Here is a 21,141-nt window from a genome sequence, read left to right on the forward strand (position 1 = left end):
CATAAGATATGGCGTAAATACCTATATTGGTGTGAATCCAAAGGTTACTCTTGGAGTAAGGTTAGGATTCCTAGGATATTGTCTTTTCTACAAGAAGGTTTAGAAAAGGGTTTATCTGCTAGTTCATTAAAGGGACAGATCTCAGCTCTGTCCATTCTGTTACACAAACGTCTGTCAGAAGTTCCTGACGTCCAGGCTTTTTGTCAGGCTTTGGCCAGGATTAAGCCTGTGTTTAAAACTGTTGCTCCACCATGGAGTTTAAACCTTGTTCTTAATGTTTTACAGGGCGTTCCGTTTGAACCCCTTCATTCCATTGATATAAAGTTGTTATCTTGGAAAGTTCTATTTTTAATGGCTATTTCCTCGGCTCGAAGAGTCTCTGAATTATCAGCCTTACATTGTGATTCGCCTTATTTGATTTTTCATTCGGATAAGGTAGTTCTGCGTACTAAACCTGGGTTCTTACCTAAGGTAGTTACTAACAGGAATATCAATCAAGAGATTGTTGTTCCTTCTTTATGCCCAAATCCTTCTTCGAAGAAGGAACGTCTACTGCACAACCTGGATGTAGTCCGTGCTCTAAAATTTTACTTACAGGCAACTAAGGAATTTCGACAAACGTCTTCTCTGTTTGTCGTTTACTCTGGGCAGAGGAGAGGTCAAAAAGCTTCTGCTACCTCTCTTTCTTTTTGGCTTCGTAGCATAATTCGTTTAGCTTATGAGACTGCTGGACAGCAGCCTCCTGAAAGAATTACAGCTCATTCTACTAGAGCTGTGGCTTCCACTTGGGCCTTCAAGAATGAGGCCTCTGTTGAGCGATTTGCAAGGCTGCAACTTGGTCTTCGCTTCATACTTTTTCCAAATTTTACAAATTTGACACTTTTGCTTCATCGGAGGCTATTTTTGGGAGAAAGGTTCTTCAGGCAGTGGTTCCTTCTGTATAAAGAGCCTGCCTATCCCTCCCGTCATCCGTGTACTTTTGCTTTGGTATTGGTATCCCAGAAGTAATGATGACCCGTGGACTGATCACACTTAACAGAAGAAAACATAATTTATGCTTACCTGATAAATTCCTTTCTTCTGTAGTGTGATCAGTCCACGGCCCGCCCTGTTTTTAAGGCAGGTAAATATTTTTTAATTTATACTCCAGTCACCACTTCACCCTTGGTTTTTCCTTTCTCGTTGGTCCTTGGTCGAATGACTGGGAGTGACGTAGAGGGGAGGAGCTATATGCAGCTCTGCTGGGTGAATCCTCTTGCACTTCCTGTTTGGGAGGAGTAATATCCCAGAAGTAATGATGACCCGTGGACTGATCACACTACAGAAGAAAGGAATTTATCAGGTAAGCATAAATTATGTTTTTCCTGGGTTCCGACGCCCACAATGGGCGGGGCATTGTATTGGCGCGTTTTAGCGCAGTTGTTCCGATTGCCATTACGGCTCCTTGGTACACTTGTTTCTGCAAAACTACACAAGTGATCTTAGGCATGCCGGTTCAGGGACTTTATCCTCGGTCAGTGGAGACAGGTAGGTGTCCCTATTGAGGACAGTTGTGCTTTCAAAGACCCTATGGATAAAAAAGCTGTATATTCATCAAGGGTTTCTATTACAACCGACGGCCTGCATTGTAACAGTCACAACTGCGGCTGCCTTTTTGGTTTGACGCTCTAGAAGAGTCCCTTAAGACTAAGACTCCTTTAGAGGAAATAATGGATAGAAATAAGGCCTTAAGCTGGCTAATTCTTTTATTACGGATGCCGCCTTTCAGATCGCCAAATTGGCGGCTAAGAATTCAGGATTTTACATTTCAGCGCGCAGAGCCTTATGGTTAAAATTTTGGCCTGCGGATGTGTCCTCTAAATCAAAGCTCTTGGCGATTCAAGGGTAAGACCCTGTTTGGGCCTGACTTGAAAGAGATAATTTCTGACATTACGGGAGGTAAGGGTCACCGCCTTCCTCAGGACAAAACAGCTACTCAAAGGGGACGACAGAATAATTTTCGTTCCTTTCGAAACTTCAAGGGAATCCCCTCTTCCTCTTTTGTTAAGCAGGAAGGGAATTATTCTCAAACCAAACCCACCTGGAAACCTAACCAGGGTTGGAACAAGGGTAAATAACCCAAGAAACCTACCACTGCTACCAAGACAGCATGAAGGGGCGGCCCCCAATCCGGGACCGGATCTTGTAGGGGGCAAACTTAATCTCGTTGTCCAGGCTTGGATAAGAGACGTTCAGGATCCCTGGACACTAGAGATCGTGTCTCAAGGGTATCAGTTGGAGTTAAAAAATTCCTTAAGGTTCCTTCTTTCACGATTGTCTGTAGACCTGATAAAAAGAGAGGCGTTCTTACGTTGTGTAAAAGACCTCTCCACTATGGGAGTAATTTGTCCCGTTCCAATACAGGAACAGGGGCAGGAGTTTTACTCAAATCTTTTTGTAATTCCCAAAAAAGAAGGAACGTTCTGACCCATTTTAGATCTCAAGAGTCTAAACAAGTTTCTCAGGGTTCCATCCTTCAAGATGGAGAGTATTCGGACAATTCTCCCATTGATCCAGGAGGGTCAATTTATGACTACCGTGGACTTAAAGGATGCATATCTTCATATTCCTATCCACAAGGATCATCACCAGTTCCTAAGGTTTGACTTCCTGGACAAATATTTTCAGTTCGTGGCTCTTCCCTTCGGGCTGGCCACGGCACCCAGGATCTTCACGAAGGTTCTAGGGTCTCTGCTAGCGGTTCTCCGACCACGGGGCATTGCAGTGGCACCTTTTCTGGACGATATTCTGATCCAGGTGTCGTCTTACCAAGTGACGAAGTCTCATACCGACATGGTTCTGTCCTTTCTAAGGACTCACGGGTGGAAGGTGAATCTAGAAAAAAGTTCACTAATTCCACAGACAAGGGTTCCTTTCTTGGGAACTCTAATAGACTCTATATCTATGAAAATCTTCTTGACGGAGGTCAGAAAGTTAAAGATTCTGAATACATGCCGAGCTTCGTTAATTCTAATCGCTCCTGCGTGGCCTCGCAGGACTTGGTATGCCGATCTGGTGGACATGTCCTCTCTGCCGCCATGGAAGCTTCCATTGAGGCAGGACCTTCTTATTCAGGGACCCTTCCATCATCCGAATCTAGTTTCTCTGCAGCTGACTGCTTGGAGATTGAGCGCTTGATTTTATCTAAGTGAGGGTTCTCTAATGCGGTCATTGATACCTTGATTCAGGCGCGCAAGCCTGTTACTAGAAAAATTTACCATAAGATATGGCGTAAATATCTTTATTGGTGTGAATCCAAAGCTACTCATGGAGTAGGGTTAAGATTCTCAGGATTTTATCTTTTCTCCAGGAAGGATTGGAGAAAGGGTTGTCAGCAAGTTCCTTAAAGGGACAGATTTCTGCCTTGTCTATTTTGCTACACAAGCGTCTGGCAGATGTTCCAGATGTTCAATCCTTTTGTCAGGCCCTGACTAGAATCCGGCTTGTGTTTAGACCAATTGCTCCTCCTTGGAGTTTGAATTTAGTTCTTATTGTTCTTCAAGGGGTTCCGTTTGAACCTATGCATTCCGTAGATTAGTTATTATCTTGGAAAGTTTTATTTTTGATTGCTATTTCCTCTGCTGAGCTTTCGGCAGTACAATGTGATTCTCCTCATCTTATTTTCCATGCTGATAAGGTGGTAAGTATCAACCCTGGTTTTCTTCCTAAGGTTGTTTCTAACAAAAAATATTAATCCGGAAATTGTTATTCCTTCCTTGTGTCCTAACCCTTCTTCTAAGAAGGAGCGTCTGTTACATAACTTGGACGTAGTCCGTGCCTTGAAGTTCTACTTACAAGCGACTAAGGATTTTCGTCAAACATCTTCATTATTTGTTGTTTTTGCTGGGAAACGTAGGGGTCAGAAAGCTACGGCTACCTCTCTTTGGCTGAGGAGTCCGTGTTGCATATGAGTCTGCTGGACAGCAGCCTCCAGAACGAATTACGTCCCATTCTACCAGAGCTGTGGTTTCCTCATGGGCATTTAAAAATTATGCTTCTGTTGAACAGATGTGCAAGGCTGCAACTTAGTCGTCTCTTCACACTTTTTTCCAAATTTTCCAAATTTGATACTTTTGCCTCATCTGAGGCTGCTTTTGGGAGCAAGGTTCTTCAAGCAGTGGTGCCTTCCGTTTAGGTTCCTGTCTTGTCTCTCCCTTTCATCCGTGTCCTATAGCTTTTGGTATTGTATCCCATAAGTAATGATGAAATCCGTGGACTCGTCATATCTTTTAAAAGAAAAGGAAATTTATGCTTACCTGATAAATGTATTTCTTTTACGGTATGATGAGTCCACGGCCCACCCTTTAGTTTTTCTAAGACAGGTTTTTATTTTGTTAAACTTCATTCACCTCTACTCCTTGGCTCTTCCTTTCTCTTCCTGACTTCGGTCGAATGACTGGATTGGGGGGAAGGGAGGAGCTATTTATGCTGCTCTGCTGTGGAGCTCTTTGCCTCCTCCTGCTGACCAGGAGGTGATATCCCATAAGTAAAGATGAAATCCGTGGACTCGTCATATCGTAAAAGAAATACATTTATCAGGTAAACATAAATTTCCTTTTTTTTCAAAATTATTCGATAGTTACATTGGAACGCTGATATCTGTCAGGAATCCCTTAATAACCCTTCACATGTATACATTTTTTTTTTTTTATTTTTTTTTTTTAGTAGTCAACCCAAAGTATTGATCTAGGCCCATTTTGGTATATTTCATGCCACCATTTCACTGCCAAATGCGATCAAATAAAAAAAAAAAATCACAAACCTTTTCACAAACTTTAGGTTTCTCACTGAAATTATTTACAAACAGCTTGTGCAATTATGGCACAAATGGTTGTAAGTGCTTCTCTGGGATCCCCTTTGTTCAGTAATAGCAGACATATATGGCTTTGGCGTTGCTTTTTGGTAATTAAAAGGCTGCTAAATGCTGCTGCCCACCACACGTGTATTATGCCCAGCAGTGAAGGGGTTAATTAGGGAGCTAGTAGGGTTAACTTTAGCTGTAGTGTAGTAGACAACCCAAAGTATTGATCTAGGCCCATTTTGATATATTTTATGCCACCATTTCACCGCCAAATGCGATCAAATAAAGAAAATCGTTCACTTTTTCACAATTTTAGGTTTCTCACTGAAATTATTTACAAACAGTTAGTGCAATCATGGCACAAATGGTTGTAAATGCTTCTCTGGGATCCCCTTTATTTAGAAAAGGCAGACACATATGGCTTTGGCATGGCTTTTTGGTAATAAGAAGGCTGCTAAATGCCGCTGTGCACAACACTTGTATTATGCCCAGCTGTGAAGGGGTTAATTAGGGAGCTTGTAGTGAGCTTGTAGGGTTAATTTTAGCTTTAGTATAGAGATCAGCCTCCCACCTGACACAACATCCCACCCCCTGATCCTTTCCTGACCCCCCCCTCAAACAGCTCTTTTCCATCCCCCACCTCACAATTGTCACCGCCATCTTAAGTACTGGCAGAAAGTCTGCCAGTACTAACATAGAAGGCAATTTTTTTTTTTCAAATATATTTATTTTGCAGTGATGGATCCCCCCTCAGCCCCCAACCTGCCTGATTCTCCCCCCCCCCCCCATACAGCTCTCTAATCCTCCCCCCTCTACCTGTCTTCCACCATCTTGGGTACTGGCAGCTGCCTGCTGTCATTTTTTTTCCCCCCTAAATCATTTTCTGTAGTGTAGCTACCCCCCCCCCCCCTCAACACCCTCCCCGATCCCTTTACAAAAAATAATTTCCCTCCATCTATCACATCGATCAATGCAGAGTGCGCACGCAACCCCCCCCCCCCCCCCCCCACACACACACACACACACACTCTCCTGATGTACTGCGCGCACTACAGGGCATGCAGAAATATTGCAATCTTGCTATTTTGAGCAAGAATGCGGCAGAGTGAAGCTCAGGACTGCCGCTAGTCCTTAAGGGCATAGTGATCAACGTACAGGGTACGACATTGGTCGTTAAGGGGTTAAAGATAATCCCTATATTACCCATTCCTCAGTTTTGCGTAACCAATACAGTTATACTAATATACTTTTTACCTCTGTGATTACCTTGTATCTAAGCCCTTTTATTTCAATTATTTTGACAGACTTGGATTTTAACCACACAAATTCTGCCCGTAACTGAAAATTCAGGCTGCCCTTGGCCGAAAACGGAAATCGAAAATGATTTTTTTTTTTTTTTTTTTAAAACAAAATCTGAAATGAAAAACTACAAGTCAATAAAGTAAATAACACTTTTATTGAAAGTAACACACCAAAATTGGACAGAAAATAACTTAACAAAACAATATAAATCAAAATCTGTTAAACTGTTTGTTATATAGGACTAAATGAAGAATAATATATTGTTTATTAATTTAATATCGATACACATTCTGCATTCTGTTCTATGTAACAGAATCAGATTTAACTTATTATTATTTACCAATTATCCAAATAAAGTATAGTCCTAGAAAACTATTATATGCAAAACAGTAAGTCAAGTCATAAACTCAAACAGCAGCTCTAGGCTAGCATCAAATTTAAAATATGCTGCACAATAATTTTACTGGACGAAATTTTACTGGACGTTTCTACTTATTAGAACACTGATTCCCTTAATTATTTCTTCCTTTCTCATTGATCCTCTAAGCATTTCTCCAATGTCATATACAACTGGTAGAATTGCAGTGTTAAAGGGGCATGAAACCCACATTTTTTTCTTTCATGATTTAGAGAGACCATGACATTTTTTTTTTTTTTTTAATTTTTATTTATAACCAGCAAATGGTACAGCGGTATGCAACAGATCAAAAACACACCGCGCAGGGTGCAGTGGAACAATTCAAATCTGATAAGACAGTGTGATATAATAGTATATGACAACTTAGGTCTGACAGATACGGTAGTATGCAATGTTTACACTTGTATTGAGAACAACATCAGAATTATATAGGTAGAACATGTTCTAGTTTATATATTCGCTATTACCATATTGTTGGGGTTTTATTTTTAATCAAACACAATCAGTCTAAACCTAACCTAACTAAAAATTTGTAGCTTCCGTTCCTGACCCATCAGGGGGGTAACCCAATTAAAGGATGTAGTATGTATGATAGAATCGTATGATATTAGATCTTCAGTATCGATATGGTTTGGTTACTCCTTCTTAAAGTACTTACTAACTATAGCAACATCCCTAACTATATTACACAGAACATAAAACACAAATAATAAAATAAACAAACAGGGGGTAGCCAAATCTACCAGAAGTCATACTTAACCTGACTAATCATCTGTACGCATATTGTCCTATGCTACATTTATTAAGAAATTTCATTAGATAAAGGGTGGCTGAGCACATCTGCCCCACGTAATCCAGTGATGTGATCCATTTTGTCAGTGTTGTAAATCTAACCAGTCTCATGCTACTTAATGTGTGTTGAGGATTAGCCATGCGCTGAACTTGATAATTTTATATAGTTTAAATAGGCTGTTAATCGCTGGTCTAAAGCAGATTACCTCCGTGGAAATGGCATGGGATAACTAGATATATTATCTGTATTACAGAATTTAAGAATTATGTTATGCTAATAACAAGCATGTTCAGAGATGGTCGGATTCTTGGCTAAAGGGGAAGGGATCAGGGGGTCTCAAGTTTAATAACTTTCATCAAACAGTGATACTGCCTGTCCACAATGCCCTAATAAATTCTTGGTACATATATATAAGTAGGATATGGGTAGGCTGCTTAGAGAGGTCAAGTGTGTTTGGTTAGAATTCAAGGCAAGAGCTTATATGTATGCCGGGGCCTCAGGTTGCAGAACTATTTGATTGATCATGGTACATGTAGCCCTTATAAGTTATGGTGAAAAATTATATGTTCTGACAGGTGCAGTAACCTCAATTTTTGTTAAAGTAAAATACAATAAAATGAAATAGAAAAAGAAAGAAGGGAAAGAAAAAGCCATCTGTGGCCAGTCAAAATAAATGAAACAGGGATTATTGGAGGAGTAGTATGCAGGATATACAAAAGTCTTAGGTTCTAGATATTTGAATTAGACCCGGCAGACTCCAGCAGCCCAGTGTACCCGGGGTAGTGCTCAAATGAATGCCACGCACAACATATAGTATGAAACAGAAGGGAGAATGCCCACAGAACACATCAACGTTTACAACATTAAAATTATTTACTCAGTAATTAGCGGCAGTTTCTACAATACGTCAGACGGGGTGCCTTAGTCTTGTGCTGTTTTTAACCTTAGGATGTGTGTTGCGCATTCCAAAGTCGGCAACAAGTACAGAGAGACTGTGGCTCCGCAGCAAACATGCAGTACAAAGTAGGTAGGTTACCCGATTCCTGCCCGAGTTAGAGTCAAGTAATCACAGTCCAGTGGAGCACGGCCTGCCTGTGGGGGACAACAGCCGCCAAGCTGCTTTCCATAATCAGGGGGATAGACGTTAACTCCTGCAACTAAATGCGGAGCGCGTAAAGAAACAGTGTGCTGTAGTGGATCAGGCGCAGTGGCGGGGGTAAACAAGGCGGCAGTGGGCTCAGCAGGAATAGCGGCAGAGTATGCGGGGTAGTAGGCAGCCTCATTTCCAAAGCCCGGGCCAAGATCCGCAACTGGAGCCGAGGTGGCCGTCCAATAAGCCATACAGCAGAGCGGTAAGTTGTGCTCCAGGCATTGAGTCGGCTGTGTGGCATAAACCTCCCAAATTGCCTGGATATTAAGTTCTGAAGGCACAATCCACTGTGCGCGAGGCAACGGAGGTGGCAGCAGGCTCTCCTCTGGTCTGGATTTTAGTTCCAAGACAGGCTCCACTAGATATAAAGCTGGAAGCACTGTTCCGCTTACCGGTAGATGTGGGGCTCTGGAGCTATCATGAACAGCCATGAATGTGTCGGCTCTTGTGATGGGCGCAATGGCTAGCCTCTCCTGTGGACCAGGTTGTTTCTCATTCGATAGCAAGGTGCATAAGTCAGTACAGGCATGCACGAGTCTCTCTAGCCTTGGCAAAAATATGTTTTGTAGTTCCGCTAGGATGTAAGAGCCAGCAGAGCCTTCTTTGATGCTGGAGATCTCCATTGTAACTGGGCAAGAACTTTATTAAGAAACGGGAACTTTGTTAGATGTATGTACAGTGTGGCGGTATTATTCCCGCCACTCAGCCCAACGGCTTTATTCTTCAAAATGACGTTCCGGGGTAGAAGAGTTGTTAATCCTTCTATCTGCTAGGTGTTCCCGGACAGCTTGCCTGTCAAGGGAGATGCAGATGGCGTAGATAGGTAGCAGCAATATTAGCGTTAGGAGTAGATTTCTTCAGAGCTGATGAAGCCTGCAGCCATCTTGTAGGGCCGCCCACCGGAACCCTCCGACCATGACATTTTAAATAACTTTTCGATGCATTTCTATTATCTAATTTGTTTCGTTCTCTTTGTATCCTTTGTTGAAAAGAATACCTAGGTATGCTCAGAAGCTGCTGATTGGTGGCTGCACAAATGTCTCTTGACATTGGCTTTCAGCTAGCTCCCAGCAGTGCATTGCTGCTCCTTTAACAAAATAGATTATATAAGTACATTTTAAAGTTGTTTAAAATAGTATGCTCTATCTGAATTATGAAAGAAAAATGTGGGGTTTCATGTCCTATTAAGGAGATCCTGTCTTTCCTAAAGGTTTTTGAACGAAGCTTACAATCTCTTGCAAGTATTTTGAGCTTCAAGAGTACAAAACAAATGCTAAACTTTGTGGTAAGGCATGTGATTCCCTTTCAACAAATTCCTTTTCAGAGTTGTACTATGAGGTAAAATGCAAAAAAATAAATAACCACAGTTCTGCAATATGTGCGGGTCACAATATGTTATTTTTAAATTGCCTAATTATCAATAGGATACTAATCCATAAAACCAATAGTCACCTTTAGGATAATGTTGTTTTAGATAATGTTACTGCTTTAACAATTATTGTCTGAGCTTAGTACTATTTTATTAGTCAAAAGGAAAAAGAGAAAAATCAGGTTGTAATCCTGATACAGACAGGGAATTCAGCACTCTTTTATAACAGAAATGTCTGGTTTATTATCCAAATATATTACAAAAAATATTAGATAAAAATATATCAGGCAAAAATGCACACCCCTTCCAAATCTAGGTCATAATAAAACCAGCAAGCGCATCTACAACTATATTAGGCATAGAGCATATATGACTAGAAAGCCCCCAGAAACAGCCATATGGCAGCCGTACTATCGCTGCTTACAGTGGCACATGCTAATAAGAGGTACCGGATCGAGGCGAGCACTAAAATCTTACATGCTCAGTCCAAGCAAAAGTAGTCCAGTGCTGCCAGTGTTCCACTTAAAGGGCTAGATCCTCCTACGTCAAAGGGAAGCAAGCATGGCATGGTGGATAGTGAGGCAGGCGATAGGACCAATGTATAAACCAATGAGGACAGTGTTAGTGCTTTGAAAATGACTGCAGCTCCCGCTGCTCTTAAGGTCAGTAAAGCACTAACCACACATAAAGATGATTAAAGGGACAGTATACACTCCTTTTCATATAACTGCATGTAATAGACACTACTATAAAGAATAATATGCACAGATACTGATATAAAAATCCAGTATAAAACTGTTTAAAAACTTACTTAGAAGCTGTCACTTTGGCTCTGTTGAAAAGGTAGCTGGAAAGCCCACTGCAAGTGGCAAATAAGACACTCCCCCCCTCCCCCTTCTTTTGCATATGAAAAGACCCTTTAAACAAACAGGAGCAAGCTGGAGTAGGTAGTCGAGCGTATTCACATAAAACTTTGGGGCTTGGTTAGGAGTCTGAAAATCAGAGCAATGTTATTTAAAAATAAGCAAAACTATACATTAATTAAAAAAAAAACTTTATGGGCTATATAAATAGATCATCTACAAAACATTTATGCAAAGAAAAAATGAGTGTATAATGTCCCTTTAACAGATGTTCATGTAGACAACACACCACTACACTCTGTGTATATTAACGGCCCCTCTGACCTGAACAGTATTTATCCACAACACAGAACAGAGCAGGTTACACAGGAAAAGCTGATTTAGAGCCGTAAAGCACTACCATAAGTTCAGTGTTCCAGCTTTGGTCTATGTCCATCCTGAATGTTAAACATCTTTGGTCAGGCAAGAACAATAAACACATGCAGCATACAGAGATCACAAGGCTGGAGCTTCTCCAGGATTACTCATGTAATATTAGCGCCACACAAAAGCACAGACCTCAGGGTTATCGCCTTTTAGACACGCTTATCACATAGGTAAGTGCTGAGTCCAGACAGTTCTGTTCATGTTTGTCTTTGTTTTTTTCACATGTCTGCAACATTGATATGTATTCCTTTTGCTTCTCTCTCCGAAAAGGATACTTTCTTCACCTCTTTTTAACGCATGTCTAAATTACTTCTCAACTCTATACCCTTCCATGTAACCTTGAGCTATATGTACTGCATGTTTAAAGAACCATAGCTCAAGGAAATGAATCACCTGTTAATTTTTAAATATATATATATATATATACATTTTCTCATAATCCTATGTGCACCCTTACCTTTTAGATTTTTTGGATCATGACTTACCAGGAAACCTTAAGGAGATCTTGTCTCCCCCCGTTATTTAACTTGCATGTCCACATATCACATAAATAAATAGATCTTGTCATGAAATTAAGATTATTCTATTTTAATGACCACTTTAAGGGCTATAATAGTAAAAATATTACATGTTCTATTTGATTACACAGCTGAGTTGTGCGATTGGTTTCCACTTGGGACCAGCATTGCTGTCGATCGGTAATTCAACAAATTGGAGCATTTCATTTTTCAACTATTATAGCCCTTTTAAAATGATTTTATTAGGAAATTTTACCCACTCTATAAGGTATTTCAGTTATGTATATATTGTACATTCATATTTTAAATATTGTTTACTGTGCTGTAATTCTTTTAAAAGCAGTTTTTCCCTGTTTTGTTCTTTTTGTCACTTTGTCAGCAAAACAAGTTACACATTCATTTGATAATATTCGCTTTTTAGCAGTCAAGAAAAGTAAATTTATAGTTTATCCTTAAATATTTCAGGTTACAGCTCAAAGTCTACCAATTTCTGGTCTAATTTGTCAAGCCTCTAAATCTCTTAGCAGTTGATAAGCCTGCCCAGAGGGCAGTCTGTGTGAAAAATGTAACCCCCCAAGCTGCAAAAATAAAAAATAAACACTATCCAAAATAAAAAATTAAACGTTATACCTATGAAAATAAAAAAGCCCCCCCCCCCCAAAATAAAACCACCCCTAATCTAAGAATAACCTACCAATAGCCCTTAAAATGACTTTTTGTAGGGAATTGCCCAAAAGAAATCAGCTTTTACATTAAAAATAAACAAAGTCCCCCCTAATAGTAAAAAATCCCACCCACCAAACCCCCCAAAATAAAAAAAACTTACACTAATAAACCTAAACTACCCATTGATCCTAAAGGGGAATTTGTATGGGCATTGCCCTTAAAAGGGCATTCAGCTCTTTTTCACTGCCCTTAAAAGGGCATTCAGCTCTTTTGCAAATTGCCCAATAAACCCTAATCTAAAAAAACAAAATAAAAACCCAAAAAAACTAACACACACTAAAAGCCCCAAATAGATGCTCACGGTTTCAGAAGTCCGGCGGAGGTCTTCTTCCAGGCGGGTCCATCTTCATCCACAGCGAAGGTGGCGCAGAGCGGAGGTCCGGAGCGGTCTTCCTAGATGTGGCGATCCTCAGCGGTGGTCATCGGTGGCTGCGGCGGCATGGAGGCTCGTCTTCATTCGATGTCCGTTGTATACTGAATATTGAATGCAAGGTACCAAAATCAATTTGGGGTACCTTGCATTCCTATTGGCTGATTTTTTCAAAACAACCAATAGGTTTAAAGCTACTAAAATCCTATTGGCTGTTCAAATCAGCCAATACGATTTCAGTAGCTCTCATCCTATTGGCTGATTTTGAAAATTCCAGTCAATCGGAATGCAAGGTACCCCAATAAATATGGGGTACCTTGTATTCAATCTTCAGTGTACGCAGGACAATTGCATGAAGAGAAACCTCCACGTCTTCCCCGACGACCACCGCAGAGGATCGCCACATCTGGGAAGACCGCACTGCCTTCGCTCCGCGCACATCTGGGAAGACTGCTACGGACCTCCGCGCCGCCTTGGCTGTGGAGGGTGATGGACCCGCCTGGAAGAAGACCTCCTCCGCCGGACTTCTAAAACCGTGAGTACCTATTTGGGGCTTTAGTGTTGGGGTTGTTTTTTTTTTTTGGGGGGGGGGGGGGGTTAGATTAGGGTTTATTGGGCAATTTGCAAAAGAGCCGAATGCCCTTACAAATGCCCCTTTAGGGGCAATGGGTAGTTTAGGTTTTAATGTTAGGGGGGGCTTTGTTTATTTTTAATGTAAAATAGCTGATTTCTTTAGGACAATGCCCTACAAAAAGCCCTTTTAAGGACTATTGGTAGTTTATTTTTAGATTAGGGGGTGGTTTTATTTTGGGGGGGGCTTTTTTTATTTTCATAGGGATTAGGTTTATTTTGGATAGTGTTGTTTATTATTTTTTGTAATTTTAGCCTTTTTTATTTTCTGTGATTTTTAGATTAATGTAATGTCATTTTTTTTTTTTCATTTTAAATGTAATGTCATTTTAATGTAATTAAGGGGTTAATTTAGGGGGTGTTAGGTTAGGGGGCTTAGTCATTAAATTAGTTTTATTGCGTTGTGGGGGTTGGCGGTTTAGGAGTTAATAGGTAATTTAGGTTTAATGCGTTGGGGGGTTGGCAGATTAGGGGCTAATAGTATTAGGTAGTTTGCGATGTTGTGGTTGGCGGATTTAGGGGTTAATAATTGTATTGGGTATTTTTTATTTAATACTTCGTGCGGGCGGTTAGACTTTTTTTTATTACTTATTGCGGACAGTTAGTTGTTTTGTTTTTTTATTGTGGACGTTTAGGGTTTTTTTTTTTTTTTAAAAATACTTTTTGCTGGCGTGTTTTTTTTTTTTTTAATGCTCCATTTGCCTTTGCTGCATCCCGGTGGATTCCAAAAATGGCAGGGTGGTGAAAGAATCCACCTGCGGTGCAGAATTCTCTTGGCTGCATGCGCAGCCAACGTTCTATTGGCTGCCTCTCGCTGCCAACATTCATTTGAGGATGCGTGTGCAACTGATGACGGCGACGGACACGTTACAAACGCCATTATAGTATAGATGTATACAATCAATTAATGGGCACTGCACACTAGAGAGATGCCTGATGTTCACTGGTATGTTTCATATGGATATTTTTATTGATTGATGGCTTTATATTAGATCTAGGTAAAGGGAAGAAGTACTGAGAGCTAAATACTTATAGCTTTAATATTTTTAATCAAATATTGTTACTTGGTTACTAAAGCTAGCAGCATATAACCAATTGTTCTTTTACATCTTATTAGAACTACATTGATGCTGGTCAGTATATGGTCTCTGACAAAAGGAATTATAGAAACACCTCATTTGGAAAAGGCAGAGATTTTTTTTATCCCGCCCTTGCATTCATATAGTTTTAGTTATGACACTGACCCACTAGTACTGACTTCTTTGGGAGTATGAGATAAAAACAATATTTATGTGTGCCAATAAATTAATTACTTTGCTCTCAGAGGAGAACTGTATGAACAAGCTCTCATTCTGCTTGACACAAAGCTTGTGCCTATTCCTCTTCAGGAGACATTTTAGTTCCAATCCCCTTTTAGCAAATAGGTTTTTTATTCATCTAACTAAAGTGGGAAGGTCAGAGGCCATCTACTTAGCAGTACTTATGATGCTAGGAGAGTTTGTAGAAATGAATTTACCAGTGTTACTCTGGTTTTGTGCCGCAGCATTAACACTTGTTATAATTTTGTGTATTTTGTCTTGATAAACTAATGCATGTTTGCTTTCACAGGCATTATTGTCTAAATACTCCTGACATTCTTCCTAAGCTGCTTCTAGCTGTGAAATGGAATTGCAGAGATGATGTTTCCCAGGTAGTTTTTTAACAGTTTTTTTATTTCTATTATGTATAAGTGCTATTCAGTAGAACATGATAGTCTATATGGAGATGGTTTCAAGTCATATGTAAAATCACTATTCTGATAATTAGTGCAGATGAAACAAGGATTTATTTTAAATTACATAACAGGATGCAGTCATTTTAGGCAGTATCAAGACTTACACTCCAAATCACCATGGACTATTAACAGAGATAACGTGTGTGTATATGTAAATATAACTTCTGTTTATTTAAGAAAAAGGCCATTTTTTTTGTTTGTTTTTTACCACAGTACTGGCTTTTTTATTAACATTATTTCTCTTACACAGATGTACTGTTTGCTAAAAGAATGGCCTGCACTTCGGCCTGAGCAAGCAATGGAACTTCTGGACTTCAATTATCCAGATCGAATGGTTAGATCATTTGCAGTAACTTGCCTTGAGAAGTATTTGACAGATGACAAACTGTCTCAGTATTTAATTCAACTAGTGCAGGTAAATAAAGTTGTTTTTTTTTTTTTACTTGTTGTTGAGCATTAAATGTCTTAGTTTATGATCAGCTTTCTGATCCTGCCTATTCTTATCTTGGCTTTTTTTGCAACCCCATGTATAGGGCTGTAGAATCTGTTGCCCTTATACAAATATAATGCAAAAAAGGCCATGTATTGTATTCAGAGACATTAAGCTATTGCAAAGTTTTACTAAATTAAAATATAACAATATAGTAGTGTTATTAATGGATTAAATGGAAATAAAACCAGGTAGAACATGCAGTTTTTAAAAACTTTCCAATTTGCTTTCTAATTTATTTCTATTCTCTAATTTGCTTTGTTCCTTTGGTATCCTTGGTTGAAAAGCATACCTAGCTAGGCTCATGGGCAGCAATGCACTACTGGGAGATATCTGCTCATTGAGGCTATACTTCTTGCCATGTGTTTTGCTCCAATTAGTGCATTGCTGCTTATTCAACAAAGGATACCAAGAGAATGAAGCAAATTAGATAATAGATCTAACTATGAAAGTTGTTTAAACTTGAATGCTCTTTCTGAATCAGGAAATAATGGTTTTGGGTTTCATGTCCCTTTTTGTGTTCCACCTAAAAGATAGTGTTTGAAAAAGTATTACAGTGCTTTATTTAAAAAATTAAAAAATCATGTGCTTTAGAAACCTTTTTTCCTGTGGAATTTGTCCTTTTAGTCAGTGAGCAACAGATACCTAGGTATCAGTTGCACTTCCTGTAAGCTTTACATCATATTTAAACAACTTTTCCTTAAAGGGATATTAAAAAGTACCTATACATAATAATGTATTCAAAGCAAAGATTAGTCTTGAATAGATGCATTTTTTACAATTATATCAGTTGTTTAAATATTGAAGATATAAGTGTAAAGGCTTAGGGGCCGATTTATCAAATCTATGTGCATTAATTGGCGTCAATATGCTTGCTAGACATCGCCGCCACAAATCTACATACAACGCACTTATTTATTAAAAACACGCGCGTCAAGTACGGAGCAATGAACATCGGACTTTTGATAAATAAATCATCAATGTCGCGGATATTCTGTTTTCTCTTGTTAAGTGTATCCAGTCCACGGATCATCCATTACTTATGGGATATTCTCCTTCCCAACAGGAAGTTGCAAGAGGATCACCCACAGCAGAGCTGCTATATAGCTCCTCCCCTCACTGTCATATCCAGTCATTCTCTTGCAACTCTCAACAAAGATGGAGGTCGTAAGAGGACTGTGGTGTTCTATACTTAGTTTATTTCTTCAATCAAAAGTTTGTTATTTTTAAATGGTACCGGAGTGTACTGTTTATCTCAGGCAGTATTTAGAAGAAGAATCTGCCTGCGTTTTCTATGATCTTAGCAGAAGTAACTAAGATCCTTTGCTGTTCTCACATATTCTGAGGAGTGAGGTAACTTCAGAGGGGGAATAGCGTGCAGGTTTTCCTGCAATCAGGTATGTGCAGTTAAGTTATTTTTCTAGGGAATGGAATTTGCTAGAAAATGCTGCTGATACCGAAGTAATGTAAGTAAAGCCTTAAATGCAGTGATAGCGACTGGTATCAGGCTTATTAATAGAGATACATACTCTTATAAAAGTGTATTTTAAAATGTTTGCTGGCATGATAATCGTTTTTTATATATGTTTGGTGATAAAACTTATTGGGGCCTAGTTTTTTCCACATGGCTGGCTTGAATTTTGCCTAGAAACAGTTCCTGGAGGCTTTCCACTGTTGTAATATGAGTGGGAGGGGCCTATTTTAGCGCTTTTTTGCGCAGCAAAAATTACAGACACAGACATCCAGCTTCTTCCTGCATGGTCCAGGACTTCTCTGAAGGGCTCAAAATGCTTCAAAAGTCGTATTGAGGGAGGTAAAAAGCCACAGTAGAGCTGTGGCAGTTGTTGTGACTGTTTAAAAAACGTTTTTGTCATTTGTTATTCCGTTTTTGGTATTAAGGGGTTAATCATCCATTTGCAAGTGGGTGCAATGCTCTGCTAACTTGTTACATACACTGTAAAATTTGTGTTTCTTAAAGGCGCAGTAGCGTTTTTTATATTGCTTGTAAACTTGTTTTAAAGTGTTTTCCAAGCTTGCTAGTCTCATTGCTAGTCTGTTTAAACATGTCTGATACAGAGGAACCTACTTGTTCATTATGTTTGAAAGCCATGGTGGAGCCCCATAGGAGAATGTGTACTAAATGTATTGATTTCACCTTAAACAGTAAAGATCAGTCTTTATCTATAAAAGAATTATCACCAGAGGGTTCTGTCGAGGGGGAAGTTATGCCGACTAACTCTCCCCACGTGTCAGACCCTTCGCCTCCCGCTCAAGGGACGCACGCTAATGCGCCTAGTACATCAGGGACGCCCATAGCGATTACTTTGCAGGACATGGCGGCAATCATGAATAATACCCTGTCAGAGGTATTATCTAGATTGCCGGAATTAAGGGGCAAGCGCGATAGCTCTGGGGTTAGAAGAGATACAGAGCGCGCAAATGCTGTAAGAGCCATGTCTGATACTGCGTCACAGTATGCAGAACATGAGGACGGAGAGCTTCATTCTGTGGGTGACATCTCTGACTCGGGGAAACCTGATTCAGAGATTTCTAATTTTAAATTTAAGCTTGAGAACCTCCGTGTATTGCTTGGGGAGGTATTAGCTGCTCTGAATGACTGTAACACAGTTGCAATTCCAGAGAAATTGTATAGGCTGGATAGATACTATGCGGTGCCGGTGTGTACTGACATTTTTCCTATACCTAAAAGACTTACAGAAATTATTACCAAGGAGTGGGATAGACCCGGTGTGCCCTTTTCCCCACCTCCTATATTTAGGAAAATGTTTCCAATAGACGCCACTACACGGGACTTATGGCAGACGGTCCCTAAGGTGGAGGGAGCAGTTTCTACTTTAGCAAAGCGTACCACTATCCCGGTTGAGGACAGTTGTGCTTTTTCAGATCCAATGGATAAAAAATTAGAGGGTTACCTTAAGAAAATGTTTATTCATCAAGGTTTTATTCTACAGCCCCTTGCATGCATTGCGCCTGTCACTGCTGCGGCGGCATTCTAAGACCGCGAGGCATTGCGGTGGCTCCGTATCTAGACGACATCCTGATACAGGCGTCAAGCTTTCAAATTGCCAAGGCTCATACAGAGATAGTTCTGGCATTTCTGAGGTTGCACGGGTGGAAAGTGAACGTGGAAAAGAGTTTTCTATCCCCACTCACAAGAGTCTCCTTCTTAGGGACTCTTATAGATTCTGTAGAGATGAAAATTTACCTGACGGAGTCCAGGTTATCAAAACTTCTAAATGCTTGCCATGTCCTTCATTCCATTCCACGTCCGTCAGTGGCTCAGTGCATGGAAGTAATTGGCTTAATGGTAGCGGTAATGGACATAGTGCCATTTGCGCGCCTGCATCTCAGACCGCTGCAATTATGCATGCTAAGTCAGTGGAATGGGGATTACTCAGATTTGTTCCCTCTACTAAATCTGGATCAAGAGACCAGAGATTCTCTTCTCTGGTGGTTATCTCGGGTCCATCTGTCCAAGGGTATGACCTTTCGCAGGCCAGATTGGACGATTGTAACAACAGATGCCAGCCTTCTAGGTTGGGGCGCAGTCTGGAACTCCCTGAAGGCTCAGGGATCGTGGACTCAGGAGTAGAGACTCCTCCCAATCAATATTCAATGCTCTTCTGGCTTGGCCTCAGTTAGCAACCCTGAGGTTCATCAGGTTTCAGTCGGACAACATCACGACTGTGGCTTACATCAACCATCAAGGGGGAACCAGGAGTTCCCTAGCGATGTTAGAAGTCTCAAAGATAATTCGCTGGGCAGAGTCTCACTCTTGCCACCTGTCAGCGATCCACATCCCAGGCGTAGAGAACTGGGAGGCGGATTTTCTAAGTTGTCAGACTTTTCATCCGGGGGAGTGGGAACTCCATCCGGAGGTATTTGCTCAACTGATCCATCGTTGGGGCAAACCAGAACTGGATCTCATGGCGTCTTGCCAGAACGCCAAGCTTCCACCGTTTCCTCTGCTCCCTCGACTGATTGCCAAAATCAAGCAGGAGAGAGCATCAGTGATTCTGATAGCACCTGCGTGGCCACGCAGGACGTGGTATGCAGACCTAGTGGACATGTCATCTCTTCCACCATGGACTCTGCCTCTGAGGCAGGACCTTCTAATACAAGGTCCCTTCAATCATCCAAATCTAACTTCTCTGAGACTGACTGCATGGAGATTGAACGCTTGATTCTATCAAGGCGTGGCTTCTCCGAGTCAGTCATTGATACCTTAATACAGGCACGAAAGCCTGTCACCAGGAAAATCTACCATAAGATATGGCGTAAATACCTTTATTGGTGTGAATCCAAGAATTACTCATGGAGTAAGGTTAGGATTCTTAGAATATTGTCCTTTCTCCAAGAAGGTTTGGACAAAGGATTATCAGCTAGTTCTTTAAAAGGACAGATTTCTGCTCTGTCTATTCTTTTGCACAAGCGTCTGGCAGAGGTTCCAGACGTCCAGGCATTTTGTCAGGCTTTGGTTAGAATTAAGCCTGTGTTTAAAACTGTTGCTCCCCCGTGGAGCTTAAACTTGGTTCTTAAGGTTCTTCAAGGAGTTCCGTTTGAACCCCTTCATTCCATTGATATTAAACTTTTATCTTGGAAAGTTCTGTTTTAATGGCTATTTCCTCGGCTCGAAGAGTCTCTGAGCTATCTGCCTTACAATGTGATTCTCCTTATCTGATTTTTCATGCAGATAAGGTAGTTCTGCTTACCAAACCTGTTTTTTTACCTAAGGTGGTTTCTAATAAGAATATCAATCAAGAGATTGTTGTTCCATCATTGTGTCCTAATCCTTCTTCAAAGAAGGAACGTCTTTTACATAATCTGGACGTAGTCCGTGCCTTGAAGTTTTACTTACAAGCTACTAAAGATTTTCGCCAAACATCTTCCCTGTTTGTCGTTTACTCTGGACAGAGGAGAGGTCAAAAAGAGGCAACCTCTCTTTCCTTTTGGCTACGGAGCATAATTTGCTTAGCCTATGAGACTGCTGGACAGTAGCCCCCTGAAAAGATTACAGCTCATTCTACTAGAGCTGTGGCTTCCACCTGGGCCTTTAAAAATGAGGCCTCTGTTGAACAGATTTGCAAGGCTGCGACTTGGTCTTCGCCTTCACACCTTTTCAAAATTTTTACAAATTTGATACTTTTACTTCTTCGGAGGCTGTTTGTGGGAGAAAGGTTCTTCAGGCAGTGGTTCCTTCCGTTTAATCCTGCCTTGTCCCTCCCATCATCCGTGTACTTTAGCTTTGGTATTGGTATCCCATAAGTAATGGACGATCCGTGGACTGGATACACTTAACAAGAGAAAACATAATTTATGCTTACCTGATAAATTTATTTCTCTTGTAGTGTATTCAGTCCACGGCCCGCCCTGTCCTTTTAAGGCAGGTCTAAATTTTAATTAAACTACAGTCACCACTGCACCCTATGGTTTCTCCTTTCTCGTCTTGTT

The 21,141-nt window shown here is 40.5% G+C and overlaps 1 protein-coding gene across 1 annotated transcript in view; it reads left to right on the top strand.

The window, feature by feature from the left end:
- Positions 1-21,141, top strand: part of PIK3CA (phosphatidylinositol-4,5-bisphosphate 3-kinase catalytic subunit alpha) — a 369,462-nt gene that overhangs the window by 250,488 nt on the left and 97,833 nt on the right. Inside the window, exons 15-16 of the mRNA XM_053710159.1 lie at positions 15,014-15,095; positions 15,430-15,594. Of these exons, the coding sequence (XP_053566134.1) occupies positions 15,014-15,095; positions 15,430-15,594 (247 nt within the window). The remainder of the gene's footprint in view (positions 1-15,013; positions 15,096-15,429; positions 15,595-21,141) is intronic.

This window comes from Bombina bombina, chromosome 4 (assembly GCF_027579735.1).
Source record: "Bombina bombina isolate aBomBom1 chromosome 4, aBomBom1.pri, whole genome shotgun sequence".
Taxonomy (NCBI): Eukaryota; Metazoa; Chordata; class Amphibia; order Anura; family Bombinatoridae; genus Bombina; species Bombina bombina.